We start from the raw sequence: 17,328 nt of genomic DNA, 5'->3' as shown, positions 1-17,328 counted from the left end.
GTCCACCTGCTCCTATTGTGACTACACGCGCGCGACAACTGGCAAAAGTGGTGATGTGGATTTCCACCTGGATAAATAATAGCCACCTGGATAAATTAATATTGCAAAAAATAAATTTCTTAAATTTAAAATTCATTGTTTAAAAGTTATTTTTGAATAAGGGTGATTTCACGGAACTCCTTGAATTTTAAATTTGTCAGAAATTCTTACCAAGTAAGTGTTAATCTTTGTTTCCTTTACTTTTCATTTACATTTTGCCCTATTTTTCGTTTAAAATATGCCAAATATTAAAGAAAAATGGAGATTTTACGTTTTTTTACCGTTGTAGCTTTGTGATGTGGCAAAAAATCACTTCCTCACGCGCCTAATAGAGTGTGTTGTCAATTTCTACGCCAGGTGGACGAAAAAGGTGTACGCGACAGAGGAATAAACAAGTTCGGGGGGTAATTAAAACGGAATTTAGTTTAAGTGTACACCGTATAAAAAGCTTCAAGTTCAGGGGGATAATGAGTACTTTTGCCTAATTTTTTCTTGAAAAGTAAGAAATTTCGCATATTTTGACCAATTCAAGATGGAAAATGGAATTGATCCCTTATAAGGGAACAAAACTGAGCCAAAAGATCTCGATTCAAATAAATTTATAAAATATTAATAGCTCATTATGTGATCTTTTATTTTGACATAATTTTAATCGGGTCATTCTAACTTGTGTCCCTAATTTGAAATGATGTTTAATTTTTGCCCTTCAAATATGTGATCTTTTATTTTGACCACAAATTTTAAAATTCGTTCTTATTTCCAACTGATCAAATATAGGTCCACTTCTATTATTAATAATACAACAAAAAATATTTATTCTCAACACATAAAAATTATCTCAAAAGTAGCTCATGAATTCTTCAACTGTTTTTTTTTCTTTCCATTATTATTCTGACTCAAAAGTGGCTTTTGTGGTTCGATCCTTTTTTGGAGGGGCGAATCTAAGATATCGAGTAATTTTTACGTATATTTTATATTTATATTGAGAAATCGATTAATATATAAGAAATATTTGTTGTACATGGTTTGATTTCATTTAGGCACATATGGAAAAAAAATTGTTTTTAAATTTAAAATTATTGAGAACTCATAAACTTCAAATCATGAATTCACTTATGCTTCTCTGGACTTCGCGCATAGAGGAACTTAATGCACCGATCGACGGTATTTTAATTTTATTTTATTTTTGTCTATAATAAAAAATATAATTGTATCCCCTTATACGTGGTATATCTTGTGTGGTTATGACAAAATTCTTTAGTGGAAGATTCCAAGATTGTGTTAAAATATAATATCAATCAAAATCATTCCACTTGTCCATCACTTTGTTATAAAGGTTGTAAGCTATCAAATTTTTGCAGCACACCTTCGCGCAGGTCGAGGCCTTATATCGAGTCGATCAAGTTATAATATATAAACATATTTTTTTAACTTGATTTTAGTTGATAATTATGTCTTCTAGTTTTGAGTGTGTAGAAATAAACACTTAAACTGATTTGCATGGCAATTCATGTGAAATGCACTCGACTTGATTTGTATGTCTACTTATTCATCTTTATACAAATTTAAGTGTCTATTTATACACACCAAAAAAAATTTTAAAAAAAACATAAAGCTCAGTCGAAATCGAATTAAATTAAAAATTTCCTTTGTGGTCAACTAGTACAAACATTATTATATAAGGATTTGATTCTATAGATTTTATTTATCAAATGCAATTATTCGAACAATAATTTAAAAGCTCCAAATATAAGTTACGTGACTTCCACTATTACCACGAACAATTAGTTGGACTTGTTCAATTATATTCAATGGTGTATTTGAAATCGAAAATAATATCGGAGACTTTTATGAGCTGATAGATTTACGAAAACATATACTCCCTCTATCCCTAATTACTTGTCCACTTTTGAATTGACACACCTATTCAGAAAATAATTATTGACATAATGAGTTTACCATTTTACGCCTATTAATTATGAAGTTGATGAATTAAAAACTTAGATTTTCAAGAAGTTCTACCTTTTTCAAAGTAATTAATTGAGGGTATAATAGGTAAAAAAAATTGTCCTTTCTTGATTTGTCAAAATGGACAAGTAATTAGGGACATCTATAAAAGGAAAAGTGGACAAGTAATTAGGGACATCTATAAAAATATATTACAAATGTTAGGGGGTATTTTTTAATCCCTTTTTTGACAACGTATATACATTGATAATGTGAAGAATTATAACATTATCAATATATTTAAATTTATTGTAGTAAGTAATTTATCTTATTTTTCAAACTATTTGTGATTCCATTTGTTATTTATGAAATGGTATCAACTACCAATATTCATCTTTTATGTGATTTCGTAATGCAATTTTTTTTATTTTTTTTATAGTCACTCAAGCAGGTTGAAATATATATTATCATTATAATAGTAGAAATGGAATCATTTTGTTTTGATATTTTAAGCAAATTCCTATAATTTAATTAATAAGCCTAAGTTACAAAAGTCATTTCTAGGAGTATTTTATTTTAAAAAGATCGATGTATTTGTTAAAAAATTCAATTTAATTTAAATAATCAATTATGATGTTGTTTGTGGAAGAGTAACTAGAGAACTTCAAATTGCAATAAAAAAGTTGTCAACTAAGAAAGACCGGAAGTCCATGCGAGTTGGGCTGAATTAACCAAAAAAAATACCCTCCTCAATTTTCTTAGAAATTCCCAAAAATTACTTGATCATTTATCTAATCTATCTAATTAGATGAAGAATGAACCAATAGTGGTTTTTTTTTGTTTTTTTTATGAATTGGAAATTAAAAAATGTCCAGGGACGAAAGTTCTACAATAACTGGATTTAATCACATTAATTTAAAGGAATTTGTAGTTTTATTAATCAAGAATTGACGAAAGAACTTTATAACAATAATTACTTCACATCATGTATAGTCTCACAGGTAAAATATGAAAGAGAATAATACGTACGCAATTTTTACTCCTACCTTTGTGAAGGCAAAAAGGTTGTATGAAAGAACTTCACAAAAGTCCAAAAATTGAAGATACAAACCAATAAATTATATTTTATACAAAAATCAAACTACAAATTAGTGAGTACCTAATTTTTGTAGTACAAATAAATAAGGTAGGTACAAAAAAATGAAAACAACCACCAGTTTGTAGTGTAGTGGTTAGATAATATATATAAGGGACATTGACCCACAAGCAAAACTCATTACTTTAAAGGACTTTAAGACCAATGACAACTCAATAGGACATTTCCACTTCTCTACACTATCCTACCTCTCATGCATCATTAATTTTGTTAGCCATGAACCACATAATATTTTAATTCACATCATTTTAAATGGGTCCCCCCAAATCAAATATTATATTTTTATTTCATATTTTGTGTCAATATTAGTTGAAGTTCTATGTCAAATGGGGGAGAAGTTATTTAGAAACTAAAGTCATGCAAAATGTTTAAAGATATTATGATATGAAAATATATACCTATGCTCCAAGGAATATTATTTTTTGTTATGAGGGGCATAAGTAAAAGAAACACAAAATAAGGGAATAACTTATTTATGGATTGGATCACGATTTTCTGGGTCATAACTTGGAGGAAATTATGATACAAAAATATATATTGAGTTTTGATTTTGGATCGAAGGTTGAGCTCCAAATCAGGGTCAGGTCCCAGATCAAAGTCATGTCCCTAATCGAGGTTGGGATCGGGTCATCGAGTCGAGGGTCGGAGTTCAAGTCTCCAGTAAGGCGCTGAGGGCTAGGGTCAGATCCTACATTTTGGTCAGGGTCGATGTCGAGTTTCGTGTTGAGGTTGGGATCAGGATTGTCAAGGATCAGAGTTTGGGTCTCAAGACATGTCGGGCCGAGCGGCAAGTCCCATGTTCGGGTCAAGCTAGGGGTTAGGACTCCAGTCAAGGTTGGGGTTGAAGTTAGGTCCCAAATCAAGGTTTGGGTCAAGATAGTCTTGGGTTGATTAAGGGTCAAGGTTTAGATCCTGAGTCGAGGTCAGTTGAGTCTTCAGTCAAGGTCAGAGTTAGAGGTTGGATCTCGAGCTAAGGGTTAGGATCGAATCCCGAGTCAAGGTCGAGGTCAGAATTGAGATAATTATTAAAGTGTGTTTTGGATAGAGTTTGGACAAAAAATATTAAAATCACACAATTGAGATAATGAGGGTAAGCCCTATTATTATACAATTTGTGAGCCAATTATTGAATATAGGGTGGGAAAGTAGAGTTGATACCTAAAAAATCCCTAAATTATATTAATATATCTTGTGATAATAAATTAAGAGTTGATAACAAATCCCTAAATTAATTATATCCATATTTTGTCGGTTTAATATTAAATTAATAGGGTAGTGTTGTTTTCTCCTTGAACTATAATAATTCCTATCTAAATTATATACGGATTAAAGGGATCTTCACACAATTCATTATTTACTTTTCCCAACGGATATACATAGAATATACACTGATTAAAACAATTGTAATTTAAATTAATTCTACGAACCAACTACTATTAACCATATAATACTTGAACTTAAAACTATTTCTTCTCTTTCTCCCCTCAACCGTTCGAAATAAACGGAGGTTAAATATGCACCATTTGTTAATAGTAAAATCAATCAATGAATATTCATGTTATTCATCTTCTCTCTTTCATCCCTAATTCAAAGGAAGATAGAGAAACACTCCATAATTAACTGATCTTATGTACAGGTTAAGAGAAAAAGGAAATTATGGGAACATATAGATCAGAGGAAGATTATGATTACTTGTTCAAGGTGGTGTTAATAGGGGATTCTGGTGTTGGTAAATCGAATTTGCTATCGCGATTTACCAAAAACGAATTCAGCCAACAATCTAAGTCGACTATTGGCGTTGAATTCGCCACTCGAACCATTCATGTTGATGACAAGATTGTCAAAGCCCAGATTTGGGACACTGCTGGCCAAGAAAGGTACTCAATCCCAATTTTCTTTTGGTTTTATAACATGCATTGCATAACTGTATATGTATGCACTAGTTATTAATGTAACATTGCTCTCTCACCAAGAATCTAATCAGAGGTCTGAGATTCGAATCCTAAAAATGAAGAGCCTACAAGATAATTGAACCAGAAAAAGATTAGTTTTCATCATTTTGTACGACTTTTATCCATAACTTTTTTCCAACCATGATGTCCAGATCAACTTGTGTACTTACCTCAATTAGTTCCACATGGTACCTTCTACCTAACGAATAACAATATCTACCAAGGCTTAGACGGGTCGAAGAAATCACCTAGTATTTCTGTCATCACAGAGAGTTTTGAATCTAACACATGGTTCTCTTCATTGATCATATTGATCAATCATACAATCAGATAGATATCATCTAATTGTTCCAAAGTCTATCAGATCATGTGAAGCAACAACAACAACAAAAAGAAAAAGAGAAAATTTTCGACAAGTCTTCGTATGCATCTTGGTTTACTTATGACTTGAATGCAATGTTCTTTCACCTATAATGCCTGGAGGAATTGTTTCTAAATAGCTTTTGGCTATAAAATTAAAAACAGGTACCGGGCTATCACAAGTGCTTATTATAGAGGAGCAGTTGGTGCCTTACTTGTTTACGATATTACTCGCCATGTAACATTTGAGAACGTTGCGAGATGGCTCAAGGAACTCAGAGATCATACAGACCAGAACATTGTCGTCATGCTGGTCGGGAACAAGGCAGATCTCCGCCACCTGCGTGCTGTTCCCACTGACGACTCTAAAGGTTTTGCAGAAAGAGAGAATACCTTCTTCATGGAAACCTCTGCTCTTGAGGCGCTGAATGTTGAAAACGCCTTCACAGAAGTGTTGACTCAGATTTACCGGGTGGTTAGCAAGAAGGCTCTTGATGCAGGAGACGATCCAGCATCTTTGCCTGCAGGACAAACGATCCATATTGGAAATGACGTATCTGCTGTTAAGAAGGGGGGATGTTGTTCCGGTTGAGCAAGGATCAACCGCTCACTACTACATTTCTCACAATGCAGATATATGAACTGCAGAAAAATGCAGGAATGCTGAGAATTTCAGGTTTCCTGTACAAAAACTGTATAGCACTCCCACTCTACGACTGTAATTTAGTGGAAAGAAAAATTTGAGGAACCGAGGTGGGGAAATGGGGGATGGAAGTAAAATTTTGCTTAAGAACCATTTGTTTTGTCTTTTCACAAGTGTACAATGGCATTAAGAACATTTCAGCTGTGAAAATGGTAAGGTAACTTATCCACGCTACACAGAACGTCAACCGACAACAACTCAAAACTACAGTATTATTGATATGCACATCTACTGTAGAAGAAATAAGTATCAAAACTCTTCTTAACAAAAACAACTCAGGATACTATTGTTTTTCGTGTTGCATTTGTTGAACTCATTGCAGGAGACAAACGGTCAAAGAAAAAAGACACACTTGACTTGCCTAGACTCTCAGCGGGGACCAGCAGATATTGGTCTTGGTACACATCCTATTACAATTTTGGTGTTCCTTTTTCCAGGAAGCATATGCACTGAATTTTCCCAGGAATTAGTTGCTAGCAGTGATTGCACTTCCATCCACATAGAGCTTGCAGCAAGTGAATTTTAAGAAGCCTGGAGGGCAGAGGTTGGAGGGGAGGGAGAGACTTCAGCTATTCATGAGTAACTTGTTTCATTGAGTAAAGAGAGTCTGCGCCATCCAAAAGACAAACATACTCAGAAACAAGAACTAATTTACTTTAGATGAACAACCAAACAAAACAAGGAAAAAAGAGAGTTGCATCATCCCAATGGCAGAAGTTCATTCACTGTATTCTTGTCCCTCCAAATTAGACAAGAATTGAAAAATACGACAGAAGTCAGAACACACTAACAATCATGATTTTTCTTCATTATTATTCTCTGCTTATTTTTTCACAAAATATCACAATGATTAAACAACATAAACCATTGAGCACATTCGAGACTACACAATTCATGGTAAAAGTTAGCATACAATTCAAGTCTTTCAAAAGTGATTTTCAAATTGATTAGCCGAACACAAACGGTCTCTCACCAAAAATACTTTTTGTTAAAGCACTTCCGTAAATCAAAATAAGTTGATTTCAGAAGCTTGGCCATGCTATATATCAGGTAGGCAAGATTATGGCAAGAGAAGGCTGCCTTTACAAGCTTAGTCAACTAAAAACATTATATTTACTCCACATTCTTTTGTTTTTGGGAGCAAGGTCATTTTACTCCTCCCTCTTTACATGGGAAAGAGTAACCCAGAGACCTCTTAATTCTTTATCTCATTTTCAGTTCCTTTATCTGAACTACTTGCGAATTGGAGGCAGTTGTGGAGTAGAATCCTATTATGGTTGCAGAGACCTATTATCCAATTCGCAACATGGGAACAACACATGGAATGGGTGATAAAGAATGCAAAGGGAAGAACAATGAGAGATCAAGCTTTTAAAATTGTATACAATGAATGTGTCTATGCGATATGGTTAGAGCGGAACCAGCGAGTCTTTGAGAAGAAAGCCAGAGATTATGAAGTCATTGCCAGAGAGATAGCATATATGTATAGTGTTAGAGCACAGTTTCTACGCAACTTATTATTCTAGCTAAAGATTTGTTGAACACTACACATATATGTTATCTCTCTAGCAATGACTTCATAATCTCTGGCTTTCTTCTCAAAGACTCGCTGGTTCCGCTCTAACCATATCGCATAGACACATTCAGTGTATACAATTTTAAAAGCTTGAGGTCTCATTGTTCTTCCTTTGCATTCTTTATCACCCATTCCATGTGTTGTTCCCATGTTGCGAATTGGATAATAGGTCTCTGCCACCATAATAGGATACCAAATTGACAAGTTGAACACATTAGACACGGAACTTCAAAGACAAGGAAAAGAAATAACTTTTAAGCTTGTCATCTTTCCTCCTATGAGTCCTTTAAAAATTCAAGAGATAATGACCCCACATGGGAATTGAAACTGAGAATGTATTATGCCAGTTCATGCTGGAGCCCAACATGGTACAAGGAACGAGAGTGGAGAGCTGAGGAAAGAACTAAGGCAATTTAAAGAAACAGTAGCTAGTAGATATTCGCAAACAAAGAATGGTCGTGTTGACTATCTAATATGGTAATGAGATCACATCTTCTCTTTCGGAAAAGCATAAAACTTGTAATAGACAAGGAAAAAATATAGTCAAGGATGAGGTGGTCCAGACAGGAGAAAACAATTAGCACTTGGGATGATATTTCACTAACAAGATGTCAATCAACACTTAGGGGGTCAATAGAATGTATATGCACAGTCGCTCATCTAATGATCAAAGCTAAAAGGCAGTGGCGATTAAAGTAACACAGCATAACAAGAGGCCGTTATGGAGATAAGATTTTTTGTGTGGGGAGAGTCAAGTCAAGTCAAAATCCTTCCTGTCAAGAGCTTCCATGTATAATATGCTTCTTTCAATTACTAGTTGCTTGCTACTATCCAACTGAAAATAAGAGGCATTAGGCAATGCATCCAGAATTAGATTGACACTTCCCCAGACAGGCTTCATTTATTTACAGCAAAGATCTCCCATTACATATGCATAAAGAGCTCGTAAGAAGTATATTAACTCTACATGTTTATTTGTTCCTTCACATATACAAAGAGCAAAGCAGCTACATTCTGTTTTCAGCAGGATAAAATAGGTGAATAGAAATGCATAAATGGTCAGATTTTTAATATTACATTCAAACGAAGCAAATGAAACTATAAAGTAAGGTCAGGGATTGGATAAGCAACAGAGAGGGTTTCGGCATATGATGTCTCAAACAGACATGATAGACATACATAAGAACTCCTGATCTTTCATACAAGCGTGTACATAAAAAGATCAAAGATATTGCAAGACTTCAGAGGCATATTTACAAGAAAGAGAACATGTGGGATTTTCAGGATATCTGTCCTCTCATTAATGAGATGACAAAAGGCAAGAATGGCAATCTTGGGCGTAAAAGGAAAAGAATAAATCATAAACAATCAAAAAGGATTTAAACTTATCTACAAAAAAAAAACAAAAAAAAAACAAAAGAAAGAAAGGAAGGAGGGTCAGTAGTTTCACTTCTGTCCACATGAGTTGAAGGGTAAATAAATGAAAGAAAGAAAGAGGATTGAAATCTGAACTTCTTCTCCTTGAGGTACCGTCCTTGTCCAGAGAAGATTGATTCTTTAAAATCAACTGGTAAAGTAGCAAGCTCTAAGAGGCTGGAATGTAAACGAAGCACACTTTCTCAAATGTGTTCTAGACTGCCAAATATCCTTAGAGATGATATTCACTTATCTTGGACGAGAGTTACAGAAGGGTGACAAAAAGGGGATTTTGGCAGCCAAAATTCAGACACAAAAGACAATTGTCACTTTTGGATGGTAAAAATATTTTAAGCTTCCAATTTTAAAATACTAAGCCACATATACAACTTCTAATTCGTTCTCAGACAACTAAGAAAACATGGAAACAGGCCTATGGTGCTCCCAATCAACCTTCAATTCACTCCTTACACTTCGTTTGGATGGTTGTTACGCATTCCTTCATAATGTATCATATTGTGTTGTTTTGTGTTATATTGTATCGTATTGTATTGTTTTAATGAATATAACATTTGGATAGATTGTATCATTCTTTATCCTTACATGTCACACATAATCTACAAGAAAAATAGGGTAATGACGTGATCACACCAAATTGGTCATTACACAAAATGAGACTTCTCGTCGTTACACAATGGATTTAATGATACGACACAATAAAATTTAAGTAACAATCATAAAAAAAACATTGTCTTTAAACTCAAACAAATAAGTACTAATTGAAAAGGATGAATGGACAAACAAATCATCAAGCATGCCTTCAACCTAAGAAAGAGGGTTGAATTAGCCAAACTCTCTTATATATGAAATAAAATTTATAAAAAGTGGATATAGAGAGTTTATCTAATCAATCCAAAGTGATTCAGGCATAGTTATTATTGTAAATGTAACCGACCATAGTACAAAAACTCAAAAAAATAAATTAAAAAGTTACTCTGGCGCATTTGTTTATAAAAACTAGGCATTAATACATAAACGTGTATTTTAACTTGGATTCAGCAGCTCCAATCTATGCCCTCCAATTTTGGGCGTGCATAAGTAGGCAAAGATGAACACACACACTATACACTAATCAATTTGTATTATGCCACTATGTTTCTATTTGTTCAACTTTATATGAATTAAGTGTTTTCCAGCTGAGACTGGGCAACTTTATATATTATGCCTAAAAACAAAACAAGATCGAACAAAAACTGCGAGAAATTCAAGTTTCTAAAACGAACCTAAAATGAAATTGCCGTCATCATCAACTTCTCTTAACCTCTGGAACAGCACCAGCATCATCAGATGACGAAGACGAAGAAGCATTTTTATTATCCGATTCTTCGTGCTTAAATGAGGGCAAAGGATTAGAGCCTTTGATAATCCAACCAAGGGCGTAAAATGAAAGCCCAGCTAAAATTGCAGTTCCCCAAGCGTGGGAATACCATTTGCTGTACTGCTTGATAGCGAATCTCCATTGCTCTCTCAGTGTAGCCGCGTCTGGGTTCGTACGATCCGGCGGGTTTGGAAAGTGTGGAGCGCCGGAAAATCCACCGTTAGATGATCCGCCGGAGATTTTCGGTGGATTTGTTGACGGCGGTGAAGAGAAGTTCTCGGTGGGTTTAGGATTTTGATGGTCAGCCATGGTAGAAGCTTAAGGAAGAGGTGATAGAATCAAACTAATCCAAATACTATATATATTTATTGTTTTTGACATTTGATTCGTTGTTCGGTAATTAATCATACGCAAAAATAAATTAATTCACAAATAAATATTTCTTTGTCTTAATTTATGTAGCATCTTTCGAATTTTGAGATTCAAATAAATCTATTGATATTGAGATAGTTCAGTCCAAATTAGTTATTGTTATTTCTCAAAGCAAGTATGCCTTAGACATTTTTGACGAGACAAGAATGACGGGCTGTAAACCTATTGACACTCCTATGAATTCGTAGGTTAAATTCCTTCACGGACAGAGAAAGCCACTCAATATTCATGAAAGATATAGACGGTTGGTTGGAAAGTTGAATTATTTCACAATGACTAGACTTGACATCACTTTTTCCGTGAGTGTTGTAAGTCAGTTTATGATTTCCCTTGTGATTATGGTGTATATCGATCGATTCGGTTCGATTTATCAGTTTTTCTATTTTTAAATATGATAAATAGATAACAAAACCAATAAGATATTTGTTATTGATTTTTGGTCTTGAACAATTCGGTTTCTGAGTTTAACCAATAAGAAAATGCTTTCAAACCAAATATATGACTTGTCCAACAATTTTGACACGAAATAAAAAAGAGAGAAATCAAATTACTCATTGAGTGCAAAAATTCTACTTAGTGTAATAAAGTATAGCAAATACTCACAATTTACAATCTTAGTCATTGTCTAACCCTTGCCATCATTGTTGCAAACCCTACCCGTCGTTGTTCTTAGTTCTTTAGGTTTTGCATTGTGAACCTAAAGACTAAAGTAATACTAAAACGTAGAGGGTAAATGCATATAGCAGAGTTAAATAGTGTTAATTATGTAGGGTCCTTATAGTTATAGTCTAATATAGTGATTATATTAATATTTTTTGTTTGATATTTATGTATGACTTAAAATTAAAATAGTAAACAATTATATTTTTAATTGTTATCGGTTAAATCAATACCCAATATTAAAAAATCAATATAGAACCAATAATCTAATAATTTTTTTTATAAAACTATTAAATAAACATTAACCAATAACTCAATAACAATAAACCAATAACACTTTTTTCGGTTCGATTTATCGGTCGGTTCGATCTTTGCACACCTCACTTATGATAGTCATTGGGATTATTGTCAATGATAACAATATCAACATAAACAATCAAATAAATACATCGATTTGATGCAAAATGCCAATAAAAACATAGAGTGATCATATCCATTACGAGTCATGTCAAACTGCTGAATTACTGTGTTGAACTTCTCAAATCAGGCTCGAGAAGAATGTTTCAGACCATATAGTGTAAAATTTTCTTATATCTTTCAATTATTGTGATTTATAATATATTTTTTCATAGTTTACAAATATATAAATTTCATTAAAAAAATTTAAATATTTAATGCGCAAACTTCCTATCAAACTTTAAATGTTTAACGCTCGAACAACGAAAAATGTATCATCCGCTATAATATAGTACTTTTTTCTTTTCTAGTTGAGTGTTTACTGGCCATAGAGAAAATGAAATCAAAATGAGAAATGGTCAAATGACCTCCCAATCTATTACCGAATTTTCAACTACACACCAATTCTTTGCGGGAGTCCTACCCCCCACTCCCCCCGAACTACTTTAAAATGGAATAGATTGGGAGGTCATTTGGCCATTTCTCATTTTGATAGGACACCTTAGATGAAAATTGTCACGTAAAATGACACGTAGGACGTGTGTGTTTACTTGTTCAACTTTATAAAAATTTAAGTATGTATTTATGCACATCCAAATTGGAAGACATAAATGTGAGCTAAGCTCAAGTTAAAGAGTATGTATTTATGTATTATACCATAATTAACTGTTATATATATATATAACTATGTATATAATTTATTGGCTCGCTTCAAAAAAAATTTTGAATAAAATCAAATATTATCTATTTTAAAAAATATAAAACCAAATCAAACCCAGATAAAATTTATTTATTTAATAAGTTTGGATCCGTTTTTATCCATGACAGAAATCACTTAGTAGTAGAAACAAGAAACCAACATCTAAAAATAGAAATAAGAAAGAACTTAAACAACCAACCTTAACCAACATACTTGATGAAAGAAACATATAAGCATTTTTATGTAGTTAACATATTAATGCTCTCGTGTAACTTATAAAGTTGTTGTCAAGTGACTACTAAAAGGTTATAGCCTTACAGGTTCGAACAGGGGAAACTGTCTCTTGCAATTACAATAGACATTGTAGCTTATGCACAAGAGCATCAATGTAAGAATCTTCAAGTCCTTTACTCAACAAGAACTCTCTCCACTTTGCGCGATTCGCTCTTATTTTACACCCCTCTTCACTCTCATCATTCATTACCATTTTGATTGCCTTACAAACTCCATCTTTAGTGAAAGATCCATTTTCTTCATTTCTCTCAACTTCCACTCCAGCTTTCAAGTCTCCACCAAACAATCTTGAATTTATGAATTGATCACCAAAATTTGGTACTAAAACCAATTGACACTCATTAATCATGACCTCCGATAACGAGTTTCCGCCACAATGAGTGACAAAACATCCAACAGAAGGATGAGATAACATCAATTGTTGCTCTGCCCATCCTGAATGAACAATGCCTTTCCCTTGTGTTCTCTCTTTGAAACCTTCCGGTAATGCCTCTTCGATTGTCTCAGCTTCAATAGGCGGTTTTAAAGCAGCGAAAAAACGGATAACCAGTAAGTTCAAGTCCCAAAAACCAAGTTCTTGAAATTGATCTTTCTTGAGATTACATTCACTACCAAATGCACACAAAATAACCGTCTTTTCTTGAAATTTTTCGAGCCATTTTGACCAATTTTCCTCTGTATTTGAACTCTCTATTGGTTCGGGCAAGACTGGCCCGGCTAACACAACTGGTTTCTTGAACTTATGCTCAACAAATTCATAATAAGGTCCTTCTATTTCTCGAGTAGTTTTGAATGCAATGGCATCCCCGTCTTGAAAAGCCAAAAGCAAACGTTGAGTGAACGATACAGAGCCAGAACCAGAGTTACTAGAATTCTTCCCCATTGAATGTAGAGCTACGATTAAACGAGCTTCATGTTTGTGGAGTTTGATAGATGAATCAACAGGAAAACCAGGTGGAGGTTCCATCATTTCAGCTTCTGAAGATGGATTTTCGCCACGCATAAGATAACCAACAGATGATGGAGTAATAGAACAGTAATGCACAGACTTAACTTTGTATTTTCGAGCAATGGATGGAACCCAATAAGCAAAATCATAGAAAATGAAATGGGGTTTGATTTCTTGAATTAAAGATTCAATCTTTGGTAATGTAAGATCCAATGCTTGACAAAGAAGATTCTGATTGAAAATAGGAACATCTGAAGTTGTTTCAGCTCCCAGTGGGAGTCCATCAACATGTGGAACTGTGACGGATTTAAAGTTTATGAGTTCAGGATAACGATTGAATTTTTCTAATTTGGAAAGTGTGTTTGTAGGATGGACAAAGAAAATTTTGTGGCCTCTATGTGCAAGTTTGTTGGATAGATGAAGAAATGAAGTAAGATGCCCCATGGCATACCATGGATACATAATAAAAGTTAATTTCTTGTCCTCCATTTTATCTTCTTTGATCTGCAAATCAACAATTTCGTATCAGAGTGTAAGTTTTATATACTGACAGTGTAAATTATTTACTCAATCAGACCGCTTATAATGTAAATTACAAGTAAATATGTTGAAAAGCATTAATCACCTTTTTCTAGAAAATTCATGAGCTAACACACGCGGAAAGTTGAGATAATCATGAATATGCATTTCAAGACTCCAAAACACTAAAATAAGAAATGCGACTTTTGTAGAAAAAAACAAGTAAGATTAGAAGGTTGAAATTAGAACTACTACTCACTTTTTAACAGAAAATAATTAAATGGGAGTACTTTGTACTAACACATCAATGCCATAGTTTTGCACAAATAAAAAGTATTAGTACTATCTAGTATGTGAGTTTCATATGGTTCATTCTAATGAATTTGCACTCCACAAATGCAACAATTAACCATCTGAGGTGGAGTCGGAATTTTTAGTTTGCAAGTTTTTGAGCACAATTATTTTTGTTTACTAGGTTCTTGATAGAGATTTTTTTTAAACACAAATACAAATATTGAGCTAAAACTATTGAATTCTGCCGAATCTATAAGTATGAACGAATTATCTTAGGCAATACGCTATTAAACTTTAATTTTGGGAAAATGATACCAAAGTAAACAGAGAATGTAAGATAGGGTCTTCCTATTTTTAACAAGAAAAGAAACAAAATAACTAATTAATAAAAGTTACGATGGGATGAATAGGATTCATCCAATCTTAATAAAAAATGGAAAAAATCCTAATAGGGAGTAAGTAGGGGCTATGGCGTCTCTCCGTTTGGAGACTCTGGAGGATTTCCCCCATCCTTTCCCCCCGTGTCTCTCCTCCAGCATTTCTATGAGGCGCTCGGCTTGAAACCCCCCGGAACGCGTGTGTGGAGTTCCCGGTGAATCTCTTGAATCACTGCGGCTTCTATTTAAATGAGTGTTACGCGGTGTAAATTTATCCCAATGAATATCAGACATCAAATAAAATAAAAAAAATTTAAAAACAAGAGGCTAAAGAGTTACCAAATTTTTTATCATCAATTAGAATTCTTGATTCGAATCATGAAAATAAGGAAACTTCAGATGGAAAGTGCTTCTCCTTTAATGAACCTTACGCAACATAAATTCAATCTAATAAATCTACAACATTTGAAAGTAGAAGGCTAAAAAAAGAAAAAAAAATTATATGCATGAATCATGATAAATCAATGTTTTCAGAGAAAAATACCAGAAAGGAAAATGTTAAGGATCACACGATTCATATGCAACAAATTAGTAGAGTAAATAGGAATAGACACGTGGCTAGCTATGAGCTTATTTCTAAGTTTTTTTTTTAATTATATGAGTTGAAGAATAACTCTTTAAGTCGAATAAAATATTTATTTCATAGAAGTAAAGAAAAAAATTACCATATGATATTAAACATGACTCAACATTATAAAATCGAAAAATTCGAAAGTAGAGTAGATAGGGTGGATCGGTGAGGTATGAAAACAAAATAGTAGTCATATATGTTGAGAGCGTGACATGTGTCCCCGCGACTAATCAACAAGATGACATGTGTTACTTGTCTTCACTGCATGTTTGCTATGTGTCGCTTCGAAAAACACGTGTCAACCTATTTGATTTCATGCTCTTGTATAGAATTATATAGGTATGATAACTCTTCAATATTTTTTTGTAATTTGATTAATGAAATGTCGATAATGAGTGCAAAAATATTATAAAATATGAAGACTAATAATTGATCAATACATTTGTAATTACAGTGTGGCAAACAAATAAGTCAACATAATTACTAGATTGTATAATTACTAGACTGATTATTGCTATTCTGATAATTACACAAATTTCAATTACGCTTTCAAACGAATCTTAAAATTTATTGGAGAAAAAAAAAAGTAAGAGGAGGAGACAAATTTGTAGTTGTTATCCCATTTTAAAGTATAATCATTTTGAATTTGTGTCCCTTTGATCAAGTTCCTTGTATTCATAACATCAAACAAGAAGGCATATTAATAAAAAAAAATCCTCTAGGTATATATGTAATTGAAACATTTAATCAAGTGCATCATTTAATTTACTTATTTTATATATGTCAATAAATAATATTACATTAATTTTAAAATATATATTAAATATTTAAAGAATTTTATAGAGATATCTCAAGTTCATGTATCCCATTTCTAACATGTCAATTTGGCCCTAGTTGTTCCAAGGGTAAATTTAAAAACATGTACATTTTGAAACATTATTATAGGAACCTATATTTCTAATATAGTAAGCGTAAATAAAATCTATTCATAATTGATCCGTTCTCCACGGCAAGACATTGTTGCTTATCTAAGTTTTATTTTAGCGTTTTTTACTTTACTTCCTTTTAAGTTGTAACTCTCTATGAGCTTTTTAACTTTTCAAAAAATTTACACACAAAATTACATATAATTTATAATACTTTTTTTACGACAAGACATTTGCTGCTTATCTAAATTTTGTTTTAGCGTTTTTTACTTTGCTTGCTTTTAATTCTCTATGAACCTTTAACTTATTCAAAAAATTTACACAAACGAGATCATATATAGTAATTTATAATAAACTTTTTACGACAAGATATTTGCTACTTATCTAAGTTTTGTTTTAACGTTTTTACTTTGCTTGCTTTTAACTCTCTATAAGCCTTTAACTTATTCAAAAAAAATACACACACGAGATCATATATAATTTACAATAAGCTTTTTTACGACAAGACATTTGTTGTTTATCTAAGTTTTGTTTTAGCGTTTTTTACTTTGCTTGCTTTTAAC

General features: G+C 32.9%; 3 protein-coding genes across 4 annotated transcripts; 1 reads left to right on the top strand and 2 right to left on the bottom strand.

Annotated features, from left to right (window-relative positions):
• The first annotated feature begins 4,517 nt into the window (after window positions 1-4,517).
• Window positions 4,518-6,766, top strand: LOC102588749 (ras-related protein RABA1f). The gene is made up of 2 exons (XM_006360989.2): window positions 4,518-5,019; window positions 5,620-6,766. Exons 1-2 carry the CDS (start codon window positions 4,799-4,801, stop codon window positions 6,044-6,046), a joined length of 648 nt encoding a protein of 215 aa, XP_006361051.1. The 5' UTR covers window positions 4,518-4,798; the 3' UTR covers window positions 6,047-6,766.
• LOC102588419 (uncharacterized) lies at window positions 6,311-10,881 on the bottom strand. 2 transcript variants are annotated; one of them, XM_006360988.2, is made up of 2 exons: window positions 10,433-10,880; window positions 6,311-6,764 (listed from the first exon to the last, which is right to left on the bottom strand). In XM_006360988.2, the coding sequence occupies exon 1, from the start codon at window positions 10,834-10,836 to the stop codon at window positions 10,456-10,458; it is 381 nt and encodes a 126-aa protein (XP_006361050.1). In that variant the 5' UTR covers window positions 10,837-10,880; the 3' UTR covers window positions 6,311-6,764; window positions 10,433-10,455. The 2 variants fall into 2 exon arrangements, with proteins under 2 accessions (XP_006361050.1, XP_015170588.1); XM_015315102.1 differs by lacking the exon at window positions 6,311-6,764 and adding an exon at window positions 6,771-8,568 and having other exon boundaries at window positions 10,433-10,881.
• A 2,243-nt stretch (window positions 10,882-13,124) lies between these two features.
• On the bottom strand, window positions 13,125-14,554 carry LOC102595387 (anthocyanidin 3-O-glucoside 2''-O-glucosyltransferase-like). The gene has a single exon (XM_006361008.2). The coding sequence runs from the start codon at window positions 14,505-14,507 to the stop codon at window positions 13,125-13,127; it is 1,383 nt and encodes a 460-aa protein (XP_006361070.1). The 5' UTR covers window positions 14,508-14,554.
• Window positions 14,555-17,328: the final 2,774 nt, after the last annotated feature.

Source organism: Solanum tuberosum, unplaced genomic scaffold (genome assembly GCF_000226075.1).
Source record: "Solanum tuberosum cultivar DM 1-3 516 R44 unplaced genomic scaffold, SolTub_3.0 scf00338, whole genome shotgun sequence".
NCBI lineage: Eukaryota > Viridiplantae > Streptophyta > Magnoliopsida > Solanales > Solanaceae > Solanum > Solanum tuberosum.
The sequence above is the reverse complement of the archived record's forward strand: the minus strand, read 5'-3'. Positions and strand labels throughout refer to the sequence as shown.